This window comes from Hippocampus guttulatus, chromosome 16, assembly GCF_054856545.1.
Source record: "Hippocampus guttulatus isolate MCC_2025c chromosome 16, RoL_Hgut_1.0, whole genome shotgun sequence".
NCBI lineage: Eukaryota > Metazoa > Chordata > Actinopteri > Syngnathiformes > Syngnathidae > Hippocampus > Hippocampus guttulatus.
In genome coordinates, this window is record NC_141276.1 from 1,487,126 (window position 1) to 1,502,947 (window position 15,822).

Consider the following 15,822-nt stretch of genomic DNA (forward strand, 5'->3'; position numbering starts at 1 on the left):
GCGGCGTACGTAACGTCGACTGGGAGGTGACAAGAAGTTGAAGTCGCCCTGCAGCAGCAAGTTTATTTTCACTTTTAAAGGTTTTTACTCGGGCATTCCACGTACGACAATGATTACTGGATGCGTATTTTGTACATCCACCTTTGAAAAAAATATATATATATAACGTGTAATAATAGTGGTCTAGTGTGTCTAGTAAGGTAGTTTATATACCTAAGTGGGTTGTGTACGTTACAAAATTTCATTGACATAGAAGATTAGAATCTCCATTCAGATTGTAGTTCAGTGCAATTGTAGATGTTATAATTGTCAGTTGGCATTGGTTTGGTTTACATAGACGCTGTTAAAAAAAGGCTCACTTGTATTTTAGTCAATGGAAATCTAATAGCAGGTGTATCCGGTTTTAAAATTTGACACCCTCATTAAATACCTTTAATATTGGAACGTAATGCTCGATGAAGAAGCTTTAATTAGTCCTTTAGCGTACCCTAGTGGCCGTCCCGGAATTAGGTTTGTTATCAAGGACTATACATTTCTTGAATTAGGGTTCACGGTTTTAGTATTGAATAAAACTGGCTTTCGATAATGCAACATGATATATAGTATACTTATCGTCACTCTACTGCCATCCATTTTTAAAATTAGTATGCGTCGTTTGGTTCTGGTTTATACAGTCGAAGTGGCCTCCATTCAAGCGTCACTGTATACTTTGTGCTTGGATGGATTTGGTGGAGTATTGTTCAGTACTGTACGCTATTTGTTTTGATGCTTCAATCTTAATCCGGAACTGTAGGTGGCGGTATAAAGTTTATCATTGCCTGAAATGTCACATGACAAGCGGGACGAAGAAGGCAGCTTCCACAGCCAGCATAATACGGTTAGTTTGGCTGACAAACTATTCCTCAAATACATTGACACATTCAGTTTCACCTCCACCACATACAGTCAAGTATGAGTAAATAATATACATTTGGGTTTCCACTCCCGCAAAAAAATGATTATGCCTTTTCTTCTTATGAAACAAACGCTAGCTAGTTAGCTAACACCCAGCTGGTAGCGTTCTACTGAACTATTACAATACAACTATATGTTAAAACGCAGCTAATATGTTATGGAAAATCGAAGTAAAGCCGCAGTGGGATGGACATTATAATAACGCGAAAGGATTCTCAAATAATCTGCTTTTTACCCCAAGCTAAATTTTAATTTCTCATTATGGTATTTCGTACCAGTAGCGTTCAAACGTTCTCATATTTTAATGAGTTGAAGGAATAAAGATTCCCCCAAGAATACATTTGTGTAGAATCTATACGTGAGGAGCGCAAAAGAAGTTGTGCCTAAATAAAAACATGTTTTCCTGGTCTAATTGTTATTAGACATGCAATGTTTACAAAAATAAAAAACTAAGGATATTTATATTCGCGGTGAACTTCCAGGATGAACCTATGATTCAGAACATAGCTTTTACAAGTAAATTGATTGTGACCTCTAAAAAAATTGAAACCTGAAAATGATCCAAAGCATCTCACCATCGTGAGGCTTCAAACGGGACCGCGGAGCGGTATAGAAGTGGATGTCTTTGAAAATTGCAGGGTTAAAAAAAAAACCCTCCCTCAAACATTGCACAATTCTAAGAGTGGTGAGATCAAATTAAGTTCACCTATAAATGTTCATCTTCAAATTTCACCTGATTTTTTTTCTGAGCAGTGTATGTGTTTAAAATAGCATTTTCCATTTAGACATTGCAGATCCTTATAACATCATACTAACCATAAATCTGTGTTTCTCAGAAAATGGACACCCGGTTCACTCGAGGGAAATCTACTATCTTGGAGCGCCCCTTGACAAGACCCAAGACTGAAGTCAGCGTCAGTGCGTTTGCATTACTGTTCTCAGAGATGGTCCAGTACTGTCAGAGTCGAGTGTACTCGGTTTCGGAACTCCAGACACGTCTGGCTGACATGGGCCAGAGTGTTGGAGCTGGCATGCTGGATGTGCTGGTGCTGAGGGAGAAGAATGGCAAGAGGGAAACAAAAGTGCTCAACATGCTGCTCTTCATCAAGGTTTGTACCTTCAACAAGTCCAAAACTTACGTGATGGGAAGCAACCAAGTGCAATACTAAGTAGATTTTTTCTGCTGTCTGTACGTCACTTGAATATTTTTCTGCTGACTTCTACTCCTTAAAACAAAAATCTGAATTATGTTTTTGAGAGTGCATTTAAAATGCATTGAAGTTTATTTGTACACTCTTTTCATTGTAGGTGAATGTGTGGAAGTCTTTGTTTGGGAAAGAGGCTGACAAACTGGAGCAGGCCAATGATGATGACAAGACTTACTACATCATCGAAAAGGAGCCCCTCATCAATGCTTACATCTCTGTGCCCAAAGAGAACAGTAGCTTAAACTGTGCTGCCTTCACTGCTGGCATCGTGGAGGCCATCCTCACACACAGTGGCTTCCCCGCCAAGGTCACTGCCCACTGGCACAAGGGCACCACGCTTATGATCAAGTTTAATGAGTCGGTCATAGTCCGGGACAAGGCTTTAGATGGCAGATAAGGACAGCAGGACAAAACCAGGGAGGGTGTTTATGTTTATCGATGCAGGATAACAACAAACAACTGAATTCTGCGCAGTCTTGCAGTTACTTCTTTATTTCGGAGTAACTGCAAGATTAATTCCTGTTTTACTTTGTGACTGTACAAAAGACTGTGTAACCTGTTTCCCACTGGTCATCTAAGATGACATTTTCCCAGCTCGCCGTCCTATGTGTTGAGGTGCCAATGTGGGACGGGAGTTGAAGCGGACCAGAGTTTTTGTATCGGCGGCGTAACTGAGGTGGAACACTGCTCGCTAGCCACCAGAGCTTGAAATTTAATGCCGGCAACTCATTGTGTACACGTCTTTGTTGGAAGCACCCGCTGTTGTCACACCGATGTATACAACATGGGTATGGAATGACACCGCATGTCCTGTTTCAACAAGTTTTGCCTGAGAGGCACAGGCTAATAAACCCTGGCTCTACGGTTTCGCCTGATTCGCTAATTTAGACAGAGTGCAACGTGAAAATGGCTTGCAGGCTGCACGGACAGCATCATAAACAGAAAATATGCATTTTAGTTACGTTTTCTAAGTCTTCATCATGTCCTATTGTACATTATGAAGTAACACTTAATGGGGGAAATTCCACTTTGTACCATATACGATCACTCTTGTTTCTATTGTTTCAACTCTGTGTTGTATTTGTCAATATTATGTAAATATGCGAGGTATTTCATTGAAGCATCTTATTTACTGTACAGTAGTTGATAAAGGCCCTGTCCAATCGCTTATGGCTCACACAATTAAATACAATATTCCTCCTGAAGAAAGTAAAGACAGGTGTTGTCATCGAGCTCCTCTCCTTCAAATCATTCAATTTTGATGGCAAATATGCTTCTTAGAATATATCAACAGAGCATGTGGAAATGCGGTCGCCTAAATGAGAAGATGAGACGAGGCCACGTCGTGTCTCTTTACTCTCCACACAAAACTACACAGCAAGCAGCTCAGATCTTCATCCTTTCAAGTCTGTAATCCCTCTGAACCGAGAAACGTGTTTCAAAAATGACCTCGGCGGTTTGAATCATTCGCCATCTAATGACACACGCTTACTTTTCCCGACCTACGAGGAAGACCTGTTGTTTCAGCACGGACACGGCTCCGTTGTTGACACACCACGAAACGTTTGTTAAAAGCGAGGATACGAGATGTACTGCGGTCATCCCGATCATGAGTTGAGCCATTTCTGCGATGCAATTACATACGAGAGACAATGAGAGCAGCCTCTGAAGGAATACTTTTATAGTGCCAGATCTGTGTGAATTATTAATTTTGAGTGTGTTGAAAGCATGTCAGGTAGATATTTCATAAGACACTCTGCATATGGTAATTGTTTGGAGATCTCCATAACAAACATGCTAAAAATACTGGATGTTAAATATTTTCCTTTGTGTGGGCATGAGTCAACGTACGCGTTGCGTCATTGCCGGTGCTATTGACAGCAGTCACATGACGAAGTCACGTGGCATACAGGAAGTTGAGCGATGTTTCCCATTCTAGCGCTTGTTCTTACAGTGTGACGCGGAGCCGCATAATGTCTCTCCTTTGTTTACACGAGACCCGAAAAATAGAAATTATGAAAACAATTACCCGCCTGGCGAAGTTACTGAGGTAATATCCAGCCTTTTGTTTCCCGTGTGACCGTCCAAACATCCTCATGGCATCACCGAGGTGCGCTCAGGAGCTTTCTACAGGTTTGTTGAAAACAACGACCTCTTCTGATTGCATTCAATTAGGGATATCGATGCTTTCTGAAACGGGACTATATTTCACATGTTTGTTGCTGCTTATTGAGCAATTCATTATTTGCACGGGTGTAATCCATTCATTTTCTTTTCAATGTATTCGGTAACGTGGGGTGCAATAGGATCATGAATCGAGATGTTTCTCTCGCAAAACACTCATCGAGAGTATGAAGGAACGTACGTGTTTTTGTCCACGCGAGGAGACCTAGATGATTTGATGGTCACCCAAAAATGTGTGGAAAAACATTGGCATGGCACCCAATCAGTAAAGGTTTCTTTTGGATTAGTGACTGCAGAAACTCAATAGGAAGTAGGAACAAACCAGAACATTGACAGAAACTGAACTGACAACTTTCAAGAGGCGTGACTGACATGACACGCCAAACTAATGACCCATTATTCTAGCACAAACCTGGCACGGGATCCAGAATATTAATCCCAATTAAATTACAGCAGAGTAGTGAAACTATAAACAAAGCACAACAGAAATCTTCCCTCATAAATTTAGTTTGAAATGTCACCTCTTAAGGACTATAACATTGCTCAGTATCCTGGTAATAGTAAGGATGTCATTTCTTTCCCTTCTGTCACAGAGAAGGACAGGATCCTCTCATCCATGGGTCTCAGTTATGGGTCTCAGAACTTTCTTGGGGATACACCAATGAGCTCTGATCTCCACCAGCAACTGGAAGAGGAAGAGGAAGAAGCCCTGAGGAGGAAGCTCAAATATTTCTTCATGAGCCCTTGTGACAAGTATCATGCCAAGGGACGCAAACCATTCAAGTTGGGCCTACAACTGCTCAAAATCATCATTGTCACAGTGCAGGTAAAGCAAGCCTTTACACTTACAAAAAAATATATATATATTTAAATCCTCCCTTCAAACCCCCGGAAGTGACCACCGGATGATTACTCTCATATGTAGTTATTATTATTTTTGGGGGGGGTCACGTCGGGGGCTGCTGAAAAAAATGGACGCTGGGCCGCAAATGGCCCGCGGGGCGTAGTTTGGACACCCCTGGATTAGAACAGATTGAACACTGCAGTATCTGTCCGTATTCCGCACCGTAGTTTCACCCTTTGTTCAGTATTTTACTGCTCTCTCCCTGTCTCTCAGTTGGTGCTGTTTGGGCTGAGCAACCAGATGGTTGTGACATTTAAAGAGGAAAACACGGCGGCATTCAAACATCTCTTCCTGAAAGATTACCAGGACGACACTCCTCAGGCTGTTCACATGCAGAAAGAGCTGCACAGCCACATCGACTTCGCCATTGAGCAGGTAGCGTATCAAGTTAGTCACTGCACTGCTTTGGCCCCTCCATCTAAAAGCCACCCCCCCCCCCGCCCCAAAACAAAAAACGTGAACTTCTGATTGTATCCTTCTTTCTTTAATTAGACAATTGAGACAAGTATATAGCGACCTGTCTGAAGGGTTTAAAATGAACATGGAGCATTTGCGTTTGCAATGTTGACATGGTCCTCGCATGACACTTGTCATTTCCGTGCCCCTTAGTATCTAGCTCTGCCTCAGATCTCACTGGGAAAATATGCCTACGTGCAAGGCGTCGGCTTCAACGGAAGTGCACTCTCACTCTGCCAGAGGCACTACAAGAGGGGCACCATCGTCCCCGTCAATGACACTTTTGACATCGATCCTCATGTTGTCACTGGTAGGATGGCCGTCATTGTTCTTAGTTTATACTTCAACATATGGTGTGTGTGTGCCCGGGGCCTTTGGCGGTCCGCCATCCATTTGTCAGCGTCCGGCGAAATGACCAAAAATAATACGAATGTTTTTGGTTTTGTGTTGCAAGTCCACCTTTGAGTCAATATTTCATGCACTATTAAATCCTGCTGCTCATCCGGCAGACAAAGAGCTTTTGATTGCCTGACAAATCCCGTGAAGTGCACTCAAAATGCTCAGTCAGTACTCTATGCTTTGAAGGAAGTGGAAAAGTGGATATTATGTGTCACGTGATGTGCAAACAGAGACTGGTTGGAGTATTTCCGCATGTGATGATATTTTGTTCCTCTACGTCTGCTTTCTGCTTCCTTTTTCCAGACTGCATCGGACTCGATCCGCCGAGCTTCGGTTCCGCTCCTGGAAAGAGTGACTACAAAAACTTCACTCTCAATTTTTACAAGTTAGATTTCTAACTGGCGCAATCAAAGGTTAACACGTCTTGTAACGGGCGTTCGCATCTCAATGATGATGTGTTTATTTACCTCCAGGCTGATCAATGTAACGATTGACTTCCAGCTGAAGGCCATCAACATTCAGACCATCATCAATAATGAGATACCAAACTGCTACACCTTTGCTATCACGGTGAGCTATTCGTCTTCTTTCGAAGCAAATGTGTGCCTTTCTCACAGACTCCGCGATTCAAAAGAAATGCTCATGCTAACTTTTGCATTTGAGCGAGATTCATGATCTCAACCGGATGAAAAATTTGATCACGAAATCCCGGATAGGAAACAGTGGAGTCCTATTTCTGTTTCAAGTGTTCAATATGTCATACAGTACAAGAAGTTTGGCTGTGGTAACGTTGATATTATTTTTGGACTGTATTTATCGGAATGTTTTTGAATGCGCTCCTAGATTCTCATGGATAACCGAGCTCACAGTGGCAAAATGAAGATCAGTTTGCAGAACCAGGCCTCCATAAAGGAATGTAAGGACCCCAACGTTTCCGGACATGGTGAGTACCTGCAAGTAAATGGCGGCAAAGGGCCCCCCAGCCCATTTTGAACCTCCTCAAAAGTCCTTTGACCCACATTATTTCTCTCGGCACCTGTCAGCGGAGAACTACGCCCGAGAGTTCTTTGACGTGTTGGTTGCCCTGGTTTGTCTGCTTTCTCTGCTTCTGTGTGGCCGCTCCATCCTCAGAGGTGTCCTTCTGCAACACGTAAGAAACCAAAACGCAAACCTTTGCGTCTCTTTGTCTCATTATATTTTGGAGACATTCAAAGAGGTCAAGGACACTGTTGAGGACGTAGGCACATCATTTTCGGTGACTTCTGTCAAGAGTCGATGCACCTTCGTCAATGGAGAGAAAATGATGCATCGCAGGCTTCTCATTCTCTTCATCAACTGCGTTTTGTGTTAATTGAGTCAAGGCGAGGCTCGCTCTTTATTTTAGGCCACCAGTCTCGAACGTGGCTCTTAAGATGGGCAGCGATTTGAAATTGGACTGGCAAATTGGTGCCGTTGTGAAATCAAGCTTCTTTCATCTTTGGCAGCAGTTGAGTTGAGAAGGCGAGTTTATAGATTTGAACTGACAAATACGTCTGTGAGACAAACAAATGCGGTTTCTTGGTGCGTGGTGTTTGTTCAGTGATATCCCTGAACAAGCAAACCTCAGAGGTAGAATAACAGCACTGCGTTTACCCTGGAAAAAAAACAAAAGTGAACCAGCCATGTATCGTTTTTTTTTTTTCCACTTCATAATTATGAGCCACTTTGGTCTATCACGTGAAAACGTTTAAGGTTGTAATTTGACCAAATGTTGAAATGCTCAGATTTATGAACGCTAACGCAAGTCACCGTGTCTACTATACAAACATTATCTTCTCAGGAATACGCACAGTTTTTCCAGAGCAGACTTGGCCGCGGCGTAAACTGGGGAGACCGACTGGAGTTCGTCAACGGCTGGTATATTCTGCTCATTGTCAGCGATATGTTTACCATCATCGGCAGCTTCATCAAGATTGGAATTGAATCCAAGGTCGTAATACATACAATTTGATATTGTGACCCGCTTCTTCGTCGTCTTGATTAATACTCATTCATGACTTATGTCTCCATTTTGATGAAGAATTTGTCATCATATGATTCGTGTGCAATCCTGCTGGGAACGTCCACACTGTTGGTGTGGGTGGGAGTCATTCGTTATCTCAGCTTCTTTCAGAAATACAACGTAAGACACGTTCACACCCAAAACTTCACTCTCCACACTTTTGCCGTCTCTCTCCCCTGAAGGAATAGGAATCGTTTCCTCCCTTTCTGTTTTTCACCCCAGATCTTGATTGTGACGCTCAGAGCCGCCTTCCCTAATGTCATCCGCTTCTGTTGCTGTGCGGCGGCCATATATTTGGGATACTGCTTCTGCGGATGGATTGTCCTGGGGCCGTATCATACCAAGGTAGCGTACGCTACACCCGCGCGCACGCCGTGAAACATTCTGGCTTGAAGCACATGTCAGAATATTCGTAACTTAAGCGTAAGAGTGCGTGTGCTGTTTCCTTTTTACGAACGTCCCTCCGCATGAGCAGTTTCGCTCCTTGCCCATGGTATCAGAGTGCCTCTTTTCTCTGATCAACGGAGATGACATGTTTGTGACCTTCGCTGAGATGGAGCAGACCGGCACGCTGGTGTGGATCTTCAGCCAGGTCTACCTTTACACCTTCATCTCCCTCTTCATCTACATGGTGTTGTCACTCTTCATCGCGCTCATCACCGGAGCCTACGACACCATTATGGTACAGTCGAGTCAATTCCCGAGACAAAACGTTTTAGGCGACGCGAATCAAAGATCAAATGTGGCAGCCGAAAGAGGATTTCCTTTGTTATTTTCAACAGGCCCAAACGCAGGAGCAGGTACGGGTCAGCGATCTTCACGCATTCATCGCCGAGTGCACAGACACGCCCAGCTCTGGCAAGTTCCGCGGTCCCGAGGGGCCGTCGTGCTCCTTTTTCTGCTGCTGTGATTGGTAAGGAGGGGGAGGGGAGACTTGGGTTTTTAATCGAAATGTGTGTGTCGAGATCTCGGATTTGAAGTGGTAATCACGTCCCTTTTCAATTTAGACTTGAGAAGTTAGGTTCGATTCAGGGCCAATTGTTGATTCAGTGAGCTGCACCATATCTTGGCCGCGTTTCCACCTGACTTGAGCCGCACTCCTTTTTGCAGAATTCCTAGCAGGGAGGATGATGATGATGATGATGCCTGTGCAGAGAACTGACTGACCTTGAACCACTCTGTCCTCTGTCCCGCTGATGTTCAGATGTCGCACTCCAAATCCCGCTGTTACAGTAGCACTTTCAAACACAGAAACTCGGGCCAATTTGGCTTTTGTTCTGCGTGAATAATTCCCTGCGAGCTAGCTTTTCATCACCGATGACGTGAACTAAAGCTGTCATTTTATCTTTCGTTTTACACTAGTTTTAAGATTTTGTTTTCGGTGTCTTCTAAATCTTATATGTACACGCACGTAGAATAGACTGTCCATCGTGTACTGTATGTTAAATGCCTTCTGTAACATTTACAGTCAAGGCTGTTGCTTCATGCTCTCTTCCATTCCCCCCCCCCCTTTGTTCTTGTTCTCCCTTGGCTGAAAATTTTTGATGGCTGCACGCGCAAGGACGAGCCCTGCAGCCAGCCGCTGATTCATCAATATGTATGAACTGTAAAAAGACTGCACACCAGTGCACAGAGCATTTCTGACTATTTGCTTCCAAAGTGCTGTATGCAGGTGGTGAATCTCCTGCAGGAAAAGACAACTGTGTGATTTCCCCCCCCCCCCCCCCTTCCAATGGACATTTTGCCAAAGCCTAACATTTTAGAGTAGGTTTATGTGATTTTTTTTTAAAGTATGGGAGTCCTGCAATGTCTGTAGGATGACATTGTAGCCGTTTGAGAAAGGGTAATTGCTCATTTTATCTGATTTGAGGGCATATGTACAAATCTTAAGCTGTTGTAAAAGGGAACAATTTTTGAAGATGGCTTAATGAAATGCTAATGTCATTCCAGTTTGCTGCGTGAAGGGCACTGTTCAATGAATACGGTCGCTCTCTACTGAGAAGGTAAAAGGGAATTTAATGATTTTCCTCTCTCTTGATTCCCTTTAGAGTCACACCACTTTGGAGTTGTGAAACTTTATGTGCACTCATTTGTACTTTAGGATGACTGATTGACAGTTTAACATGCTAAAATACCTCTCATAGGAACGAAGGAGCGCACTGGGTTATGTGGCATTGTTTACAGTTTGTAATGCATGCCTTCTGACACCTCGTGGAACTTAATTTAATGGTACTTGAATATACTGGTGAAACGTGTAGTCAGGTGTTTCTCAGCCTCTGTGAAGAAGGCCTTTGTACAGTTCATCTGTGGCATTGTTATATTTATTGAATATTCTTTTTAAAGATGTTGGCTTCCACGCATCGGGGAATTAAACTAACCTCACTGAAAAGGTGTTGGAAAAAAGGATACGGAATAGTCTCACGGTGTCAAGTTCTTGTTTCTACGTGTGGTATTTTCGACAGCTGACTTAGTGTCAGTGGTTGTTTAAAAAAAAAAAAAAAAAAAAAAAAGTCATTGGATCACTTGTGTGTTGGACCAAGGTTGCAATTGTGTCTGTCTCGAATGTCATGAAAATGTATTCTTCACACTGCATGTTTTCATATGTCTCATCGGGAAAATTGAGAACCTGGAAATTATTTGTGGCATGGGGCCAGTGAGTGTTCCGTGTTTGAATAAGTGGGGGGCGCCCGATAGGCACTTTAAGTAATTGCATTTCAGTATATTTTCATATATTGATCTTGGTACCCAAGCGAAGAGGTCGGGCAGATTTTTTTGCTTGAGCTACACTGCCACCCTCCTTAATGGCTACCAGGCCCTTTTGGATGGGCGGGTGTTTTGTCGGTGTCTGCCACCACTGGAGGGAGAATGCTGGCTCGGTCTGGAGCAGGCAGCCAGCCAGTCAGTCATTAGACATGTATAGATCGAGAAACTAAAGGGATGAGACATTAAGAAGAGGTTCCTGCCCGTGTAAAACACAAATGCTTGCATTAGATGTCTGCGCGCTGTACGAACATACCATTTGCTCTTCATCTACGTGACTGTTTTCCTATGCCATTATCATCAACTACCCTGAGGTTGTGCTGGAGCCAAAGAAAATGCATCTCAGCGAAGATTCAATCACCAATGGATGAAATTGAAAGAGTTACAGGCGATACAGTATGCGCGCACTCACTCCTTAGAGTGCAGCCCAGTGGCATGGCTGTCCAACTTCCTCAGTGCACGCATGCATTATTTAAAAGATGAAGCACTTACAATCAGGTAGACGGGAACCGGCCAACCTGCTCTGGACAGCCTCAATGTCCCCAAGAGGAAAGCCTCAGTTGGGCAGGGCCTCTGTTGACTCCCTCTCCCACCGTGTTAACTGCTGCTATGGCAACCGAGACAGATTCAAGAGAGGCAATGCATTGTACTGTACTTAATTATGATAGCTCGCTAGATATAAAGCATCCGCGTGGTCAATTACAGTCCTATGCCTCGACAAAGACCTGCAAGGCAGGATTATCTTTTGTTGTGGCAGAATGTTTTTGATGCCCTTTTGTATTGGAACGTAACAAGATGTTTAGGTGTATCGACTCTTGTGTATGTACATATATGTTACGCGTTTGTCGAAACATTTTGCCCGCCATCACGTTGAAGGATTTGCCGCGCCGGCACCGTTTGCTCTTTGGGGAGTTGATGATGTGAAGCTGCAGCTGCGTACACTGATCTGCCCATTTTCTATCACGCATTCCATTCGGAGCATGATACTCATCACATAGCGATAAAGGCATCACCTTGCCAAATAAGAACACTTGAAAAGAGAGTGAGTCGGGAGTAGCTTGGGCAAAAGATGTCCGTGTGCGATGTGAAGGCTGTGTCGAATGACTTGTGAGCTGTTTCCTTCTGTGGTTTGGTCGACTTTGGCAGTGGAGATGACGCCTTTTTGCTGTTTTCTTTCAGCCTGCAGGTGCTCTAGTGCAGGAAGCAATATGACAATCCTTGTAAATAACGTCTCCCGCCCCCATGCGTTTGCCAGATAGCCTCTTTGTGTTGTTGTTCAGCAGCTGGACAGTCCATGGTCAGGTCAAAACAATGAGATAAATAACACGGAAGCTATGGAGTCGGGTACACAGCCCGGCCTTTTCCTGTCTCGATTGCTGCATGCAACTGCTTGTGAGGGGAAAAAAAACAAACAACTTCCCCTCTTTGTTGGGCTTCTGTGGGCCATGCCAATACGTGCATCAGCATCAAGCAACCGTGCATTCGGAGCTTCCCGGAATCCCCACCCTCTTCACGGTTTCCTTTGCCTCTCTATAAGCACACCTTCCCGTGTACGATATGATCAGCCGTTTTCCAAAAAGCCATAGGATGTCATTTTAATGGATCCGTTCATTGTTAAAAGCAAGTTAAGCGTAGTTAAACAGCAGATGCTGCCCAAAAGCTTTCTAATTGTTATGATGCACTAGCCTCGAACATGATGGAGAGTAGTCTGAGGTCCACGGACAGCTGAAGAACCAAAAGAAAACATTGCATGAACATCTATAAAGGACTTTCAGAGAGCCCAACAAAGTGTCAGAAATTAGGTTCACACGGTGGAACCTTCGCAGTTGATCACGCTGAAAAAGAATAGAATTGCAAATTGATGTGTAGATGAGGCGGTACACCTGTTTCTGCTGTACTTTGGTAACTGAGCGTGCCTTCTTTGTGACGTGATGACGGACCGTATTCTTGCACATCCTGTTCATCATCTCAAAATGTCAGTTTGGTACAGCTTCAGAGTAAAACTTCTCATTCTGGACACAAAAGCATGGCCGCCCATCCAGAGTAGAGCAGGACACAAAAGCCTGGCTCATCCCGACTGGCGAGGCGGCTGCTGGGAGCTGAGCAACAGCACAGCAGACAGTCAGACAGGCGGCATGCCCGCCCGGTCTATGATGAAAAGCCCCATTTTGATGAAGAGCGCGGCGCAGAAACAAAAGCGTGTCAGCTGTGAAACAAAGCCCGCCAGTGTCTAATTATACACAAGTTGACCAAAACACCGGTGCTCCTTCTATTGATTTTGCCACCACTAATACCGCTCTGTTTGCTTTGGCTGATTGGGTCAACAGGTGTTCCACGCTTCGAGTCAGGGATGCCACGTTACCTTCAATTTCCACACAAAATGGATTTATTGCACTTACATATGAAGATTTGGCTAGTTTTATCATTCCCATTCCTTATATGGAAAAAAAGACAAGGAAGACTCGAAATATAATACATGCCACAAACAGGTTTATAGACGGATAACAATCTTGCAATGCAGCGTGAAAGGCGTGGGTGTCTGTCTCTGGTCTCTGTATGCGGGCGGGCGTGCGTGTGTGAGTGTGTGCGCGCATTCATCCGTGAAGAAAGGAAGAAAAGGTTTTGGAGAGAAAGGGGATCTTGGGGGGCCTAGAAGGAGGGAACAAACTAAGAGAAACTCTGGCAAGAGATAGGGTGACTTGCAAGAGATGACATCATCTGCAATTTGAATAATCCCTCACATAGGGAGGTGATTGGCTGTGTTTAGAAAAAGCAGTTGTCCCCCTGCTATTCGCTATTCACGCCTTTCAATTTCGGCGTGGCGCGCTGTCTGTTGAATGATGCCTTCAGGGGATATTCGTAATATCCTCTTCTCGGTGGGTTATCATTATCTTGCTGCAATCCTTTACATTACATCAGATGTTTTCAATTGTGAAATCAAACAAGCGAGTGCCATTTTCATTGACTCGATGCAAATTGTTACTAAAAATAAACTAACAGCAACAACAAAAAAAACCACTTTCGTCAGACTGTATCCTGAGAACATGGAGCATAATTCCACGGTGCCTTTCAATGTGTATATGTAAGACAACAATAAATGGGTGCAGCTGCTGGTAAAGAAAAGAAATGTTTAATCTATGGCTAGAACAAGCCGCGTTTTACGCTCGTCGTTTGGTGTATTGTCAGTTTTCCGACGTTCAAGTAGCATGTGAAGGCATTCCTCGCCTTCGCCTGTCCATCCATCGCTTCAGCGGTCTGCGCGCGTGTGTGTGTGTGTGTGCGCGCGCGCTTAATGAAGCGTCACTCGGTGTCTTTCTTCCTCCCAGCGAACACAAGCATCACTTGGGAGAAAAACGGCGCTTGAGAACAAGAAGTTTCTTATTCAGAAGCTCGACTCGAAGTCTTAGCCTCAGCTCTACGAGTCTTCCCTTTTCCCCGCCTGCGCCTCATCTTCACTTTCTCTTTGAGTACCCGGCGCGATCGAGGACCCAGTCGGCGCGAACCGGCTAACATAGGGCGTAGCTGGCGAGGATTTTGCTAGCTCACCGCCGCACTGACCGGTAAGCACGACATTGAAATTGAGCAAACACACTAGCGTAGATTCGTTTCTCGTTTGGCTCATTGACGCCGTTTTTAACCAAACATCGCTTACTTTAACGCCCTTTCGGCTCTAGAACGGGCGTCTCGCGTTATTGTCTTTGCCGTCGGTAAAACCCCCGCTACTCAACAGTTTGTCTGAATCGTGACATGTCATTATGAAAATGTCAGTATTTTTCTTGGTGAATATGTATTCCTACGTGTGTCTATATGCTATTCATAGGCTAGTTTACATTCGGAATGGATGGAAACCGGTCGGTGGGGCGGTGGCAGGCAGCGTGGAAGCTGGAATAGCCCGCCACCGCACCGGTGAAAGTATGCTAAATCAGATGTATGGTCTAGTTTTGTCAAATGATCAGCCTTTTTTTAGGTTGTGTGCTCTTACATTCCACATCAAGATTTATCGGTGTTTTTCCATTCACCCCCGCTTCCTCATCCCCCCCTTCCCCATGTGGCGGATGCCCATTGTTCTGGGGGTGCTGGGTGAGTGCGGAGAAATGTTCGTGTGTCATTTCGAGAGGGAAATGACAATCCTGTTGTTGTTGTTGTTTTTGCGGCAAAAATAAAAATCAACTTTCTACGCGCATTCGCTCTAGGGCACTTGAAGTCCGGTCCATGAATAATTCACCTAGGAGACACTTGTTAATGGCTGAAATGTATCCAAGAAGGGGGTAGCTAAGACTTATTAGGCTGGCACGTTATTAGGACTGATTAATGTCACCCCGAAAAGTGATCAGCTATTGTGCTCGAGGAGTTATGGCTGTCGGGGCTGAGAGCTGCTCCTTAACACACTCACTTGGTGAGTGAGCGCAACAAGGCACATTACCCCTACCCTGAACAATGGGGCGGAGAGATGGCTGCCGGTTGCCACAGAATTACTTACCAAAAGCATTTAACAACATGCAATCATCAGAAAATATTACTGACCATTCCATAATGCTGTCATTTTCCCTTTGAGGTGATGGAGACGTTCAGTGGCCACAGTGGGCGTGGATGGCTGTTGGTGGGATGTTGAGGTATTGGCATCAATCAAAGTAAAAGGCATCTTAGCTTGACTAATAAAAGCACTTTCAAGGTTCAGCCACAAAGGGCTTGGAGACACTCCATGACTCTTGAATTCGAGGTGGGCAACGACATCAGCTTGTCCGCCCCCATGGATGAGAGAACGGCTGACTCACAGTGTTGGTCGGTGGTGTGGCAGGGAAATGGAGGACGGAGAAGGCAGGGCACACAGACCACGGCCTAATGCAATCACATGGAATTGAATGAAGATGCCGTTAAAAGCCATGCTTTACTTTTATTAGGTTCTTTAATTTGGT

The 15,822-nt window shown here is 44.3% G+C and overlaps 3 protein-coding genes across 4 annotated transcripts in view; all 3 read left to right on the forward strand.

Annotated features, from left to right (window-relative positions):
* Window positions 1-3: 3 nt before the first annotated feature.
* Window positions 4-3,029, forward strand: trappc5 (trafficking protein particle complex subunit 5). Its single transcript, XM_086132516.1, has 3 exons — window positions 4-877; window positions 1,791-2,063; window positions 2,263-3,029. The coding sequence occupies exons 1-3, from the start codon at window positions 824-826 to the stop codon at window positions 2,557-2,559; spliced, it is 624 nt and encodes a 207-aa protein (XP_085988642.1). The 5' UTR covers window positions 4-823; the 3' UTR covers window positions 2,560-3,029.
* A 1,047-nt stretch (window positions 3,030-4,076) lies between these two features.
* LOC147192336 (mucolipin-1-like) lies at window positions 4,077-9,063 on the forward strand. Its single transcript, XM_086133709.1, has 13 exons — window positions 4,077-4,295; window positions 4,940-5,172; window positions 5,464-5,625; window positions 5,860-6,016; window positions 6,409-6,490; window positions 6,579-6,675; window positions 6,949-7,048; window positions 7,149-7,255; window positions 7,925-8,074; window positions 8,165-8,266; window positions 8,369-8,491; window positions 8,622-8,828; window positions 8,929-9,063. Exons 1-13 carry the CDS (start codon window positions 4,259-4,261, stop codon window positions 9,061-9,063), a joined length of 1,692 nt encoding a protein of 563 aa, XP_085989835.1. The 5' UTR covers window positions 4,077-4,258.
* Window positions 9,064-14,143: 5,080 nt separating this feature from the next.
* Window positions 14,144-15,822, forward strand: part of prr36b (proline rich 36b) — a 28,577-nt gene continuing 26,898 nt past the window's right edge. The window contains exon 1 of one of the 2 annotated variants that reach the window (XM_086132370.1): window positions 14,144-14,466. The gene's annotated coding sequence lies outside the window, so the exon portion shown is untranslated. The remainder of the gene's footprint in view (window positions 14,467-15,822) is intronic. The other variant, XM_086132369.1, reaches the window with a different exon arrangement.

Excerpts from the sequence above, each read along its gene's own strand:
- trappc5 (XM_086132516.1), top strand. The coding sequence starts at position 824 with ATGTCACATGACAAGCGGGACGAAGAAGGCAGCTTCCACAGCCAGCAT. Across the intron at positions 878-1,790 it reads TCCACAGCCAGCATAATACG|AAAATGGACACCCGGTTCAC; the intron begins GTTAGTTTGGCT and ends TGTGTTTCTCAG. Across the intron at positions 2,064-2,262 it reads ACATGCTGCTCTTCATCAAG|GTGAATGTGTGGAAGTCTTT; the intron begins GTTTGTACCTTC and ends TTTTCATTGTAG.
- LOC147192336 (XM_086133709.1), top strand. The coding sequence starts at position 4,259 with ATGGCATCACCGAGGTGCGCTCAGGAGCTTTCTACAG. Across the intron at positions 5,173-5,463 it reads TCATCATTGTCACAGTGCAG|TTGGTGCTGTTTGGGCTGAG; the intron begins GTAAAGCAAGCC and ends CCTGTCTCTCAG. Across the intron at positions 6,491-6,578 it reads TTCACTCTCAATTTTTACAA|GCTGATCAATGTAACGATTG; the intron begins GTTAGATTTCTA and ends ATTTACCTCCAG.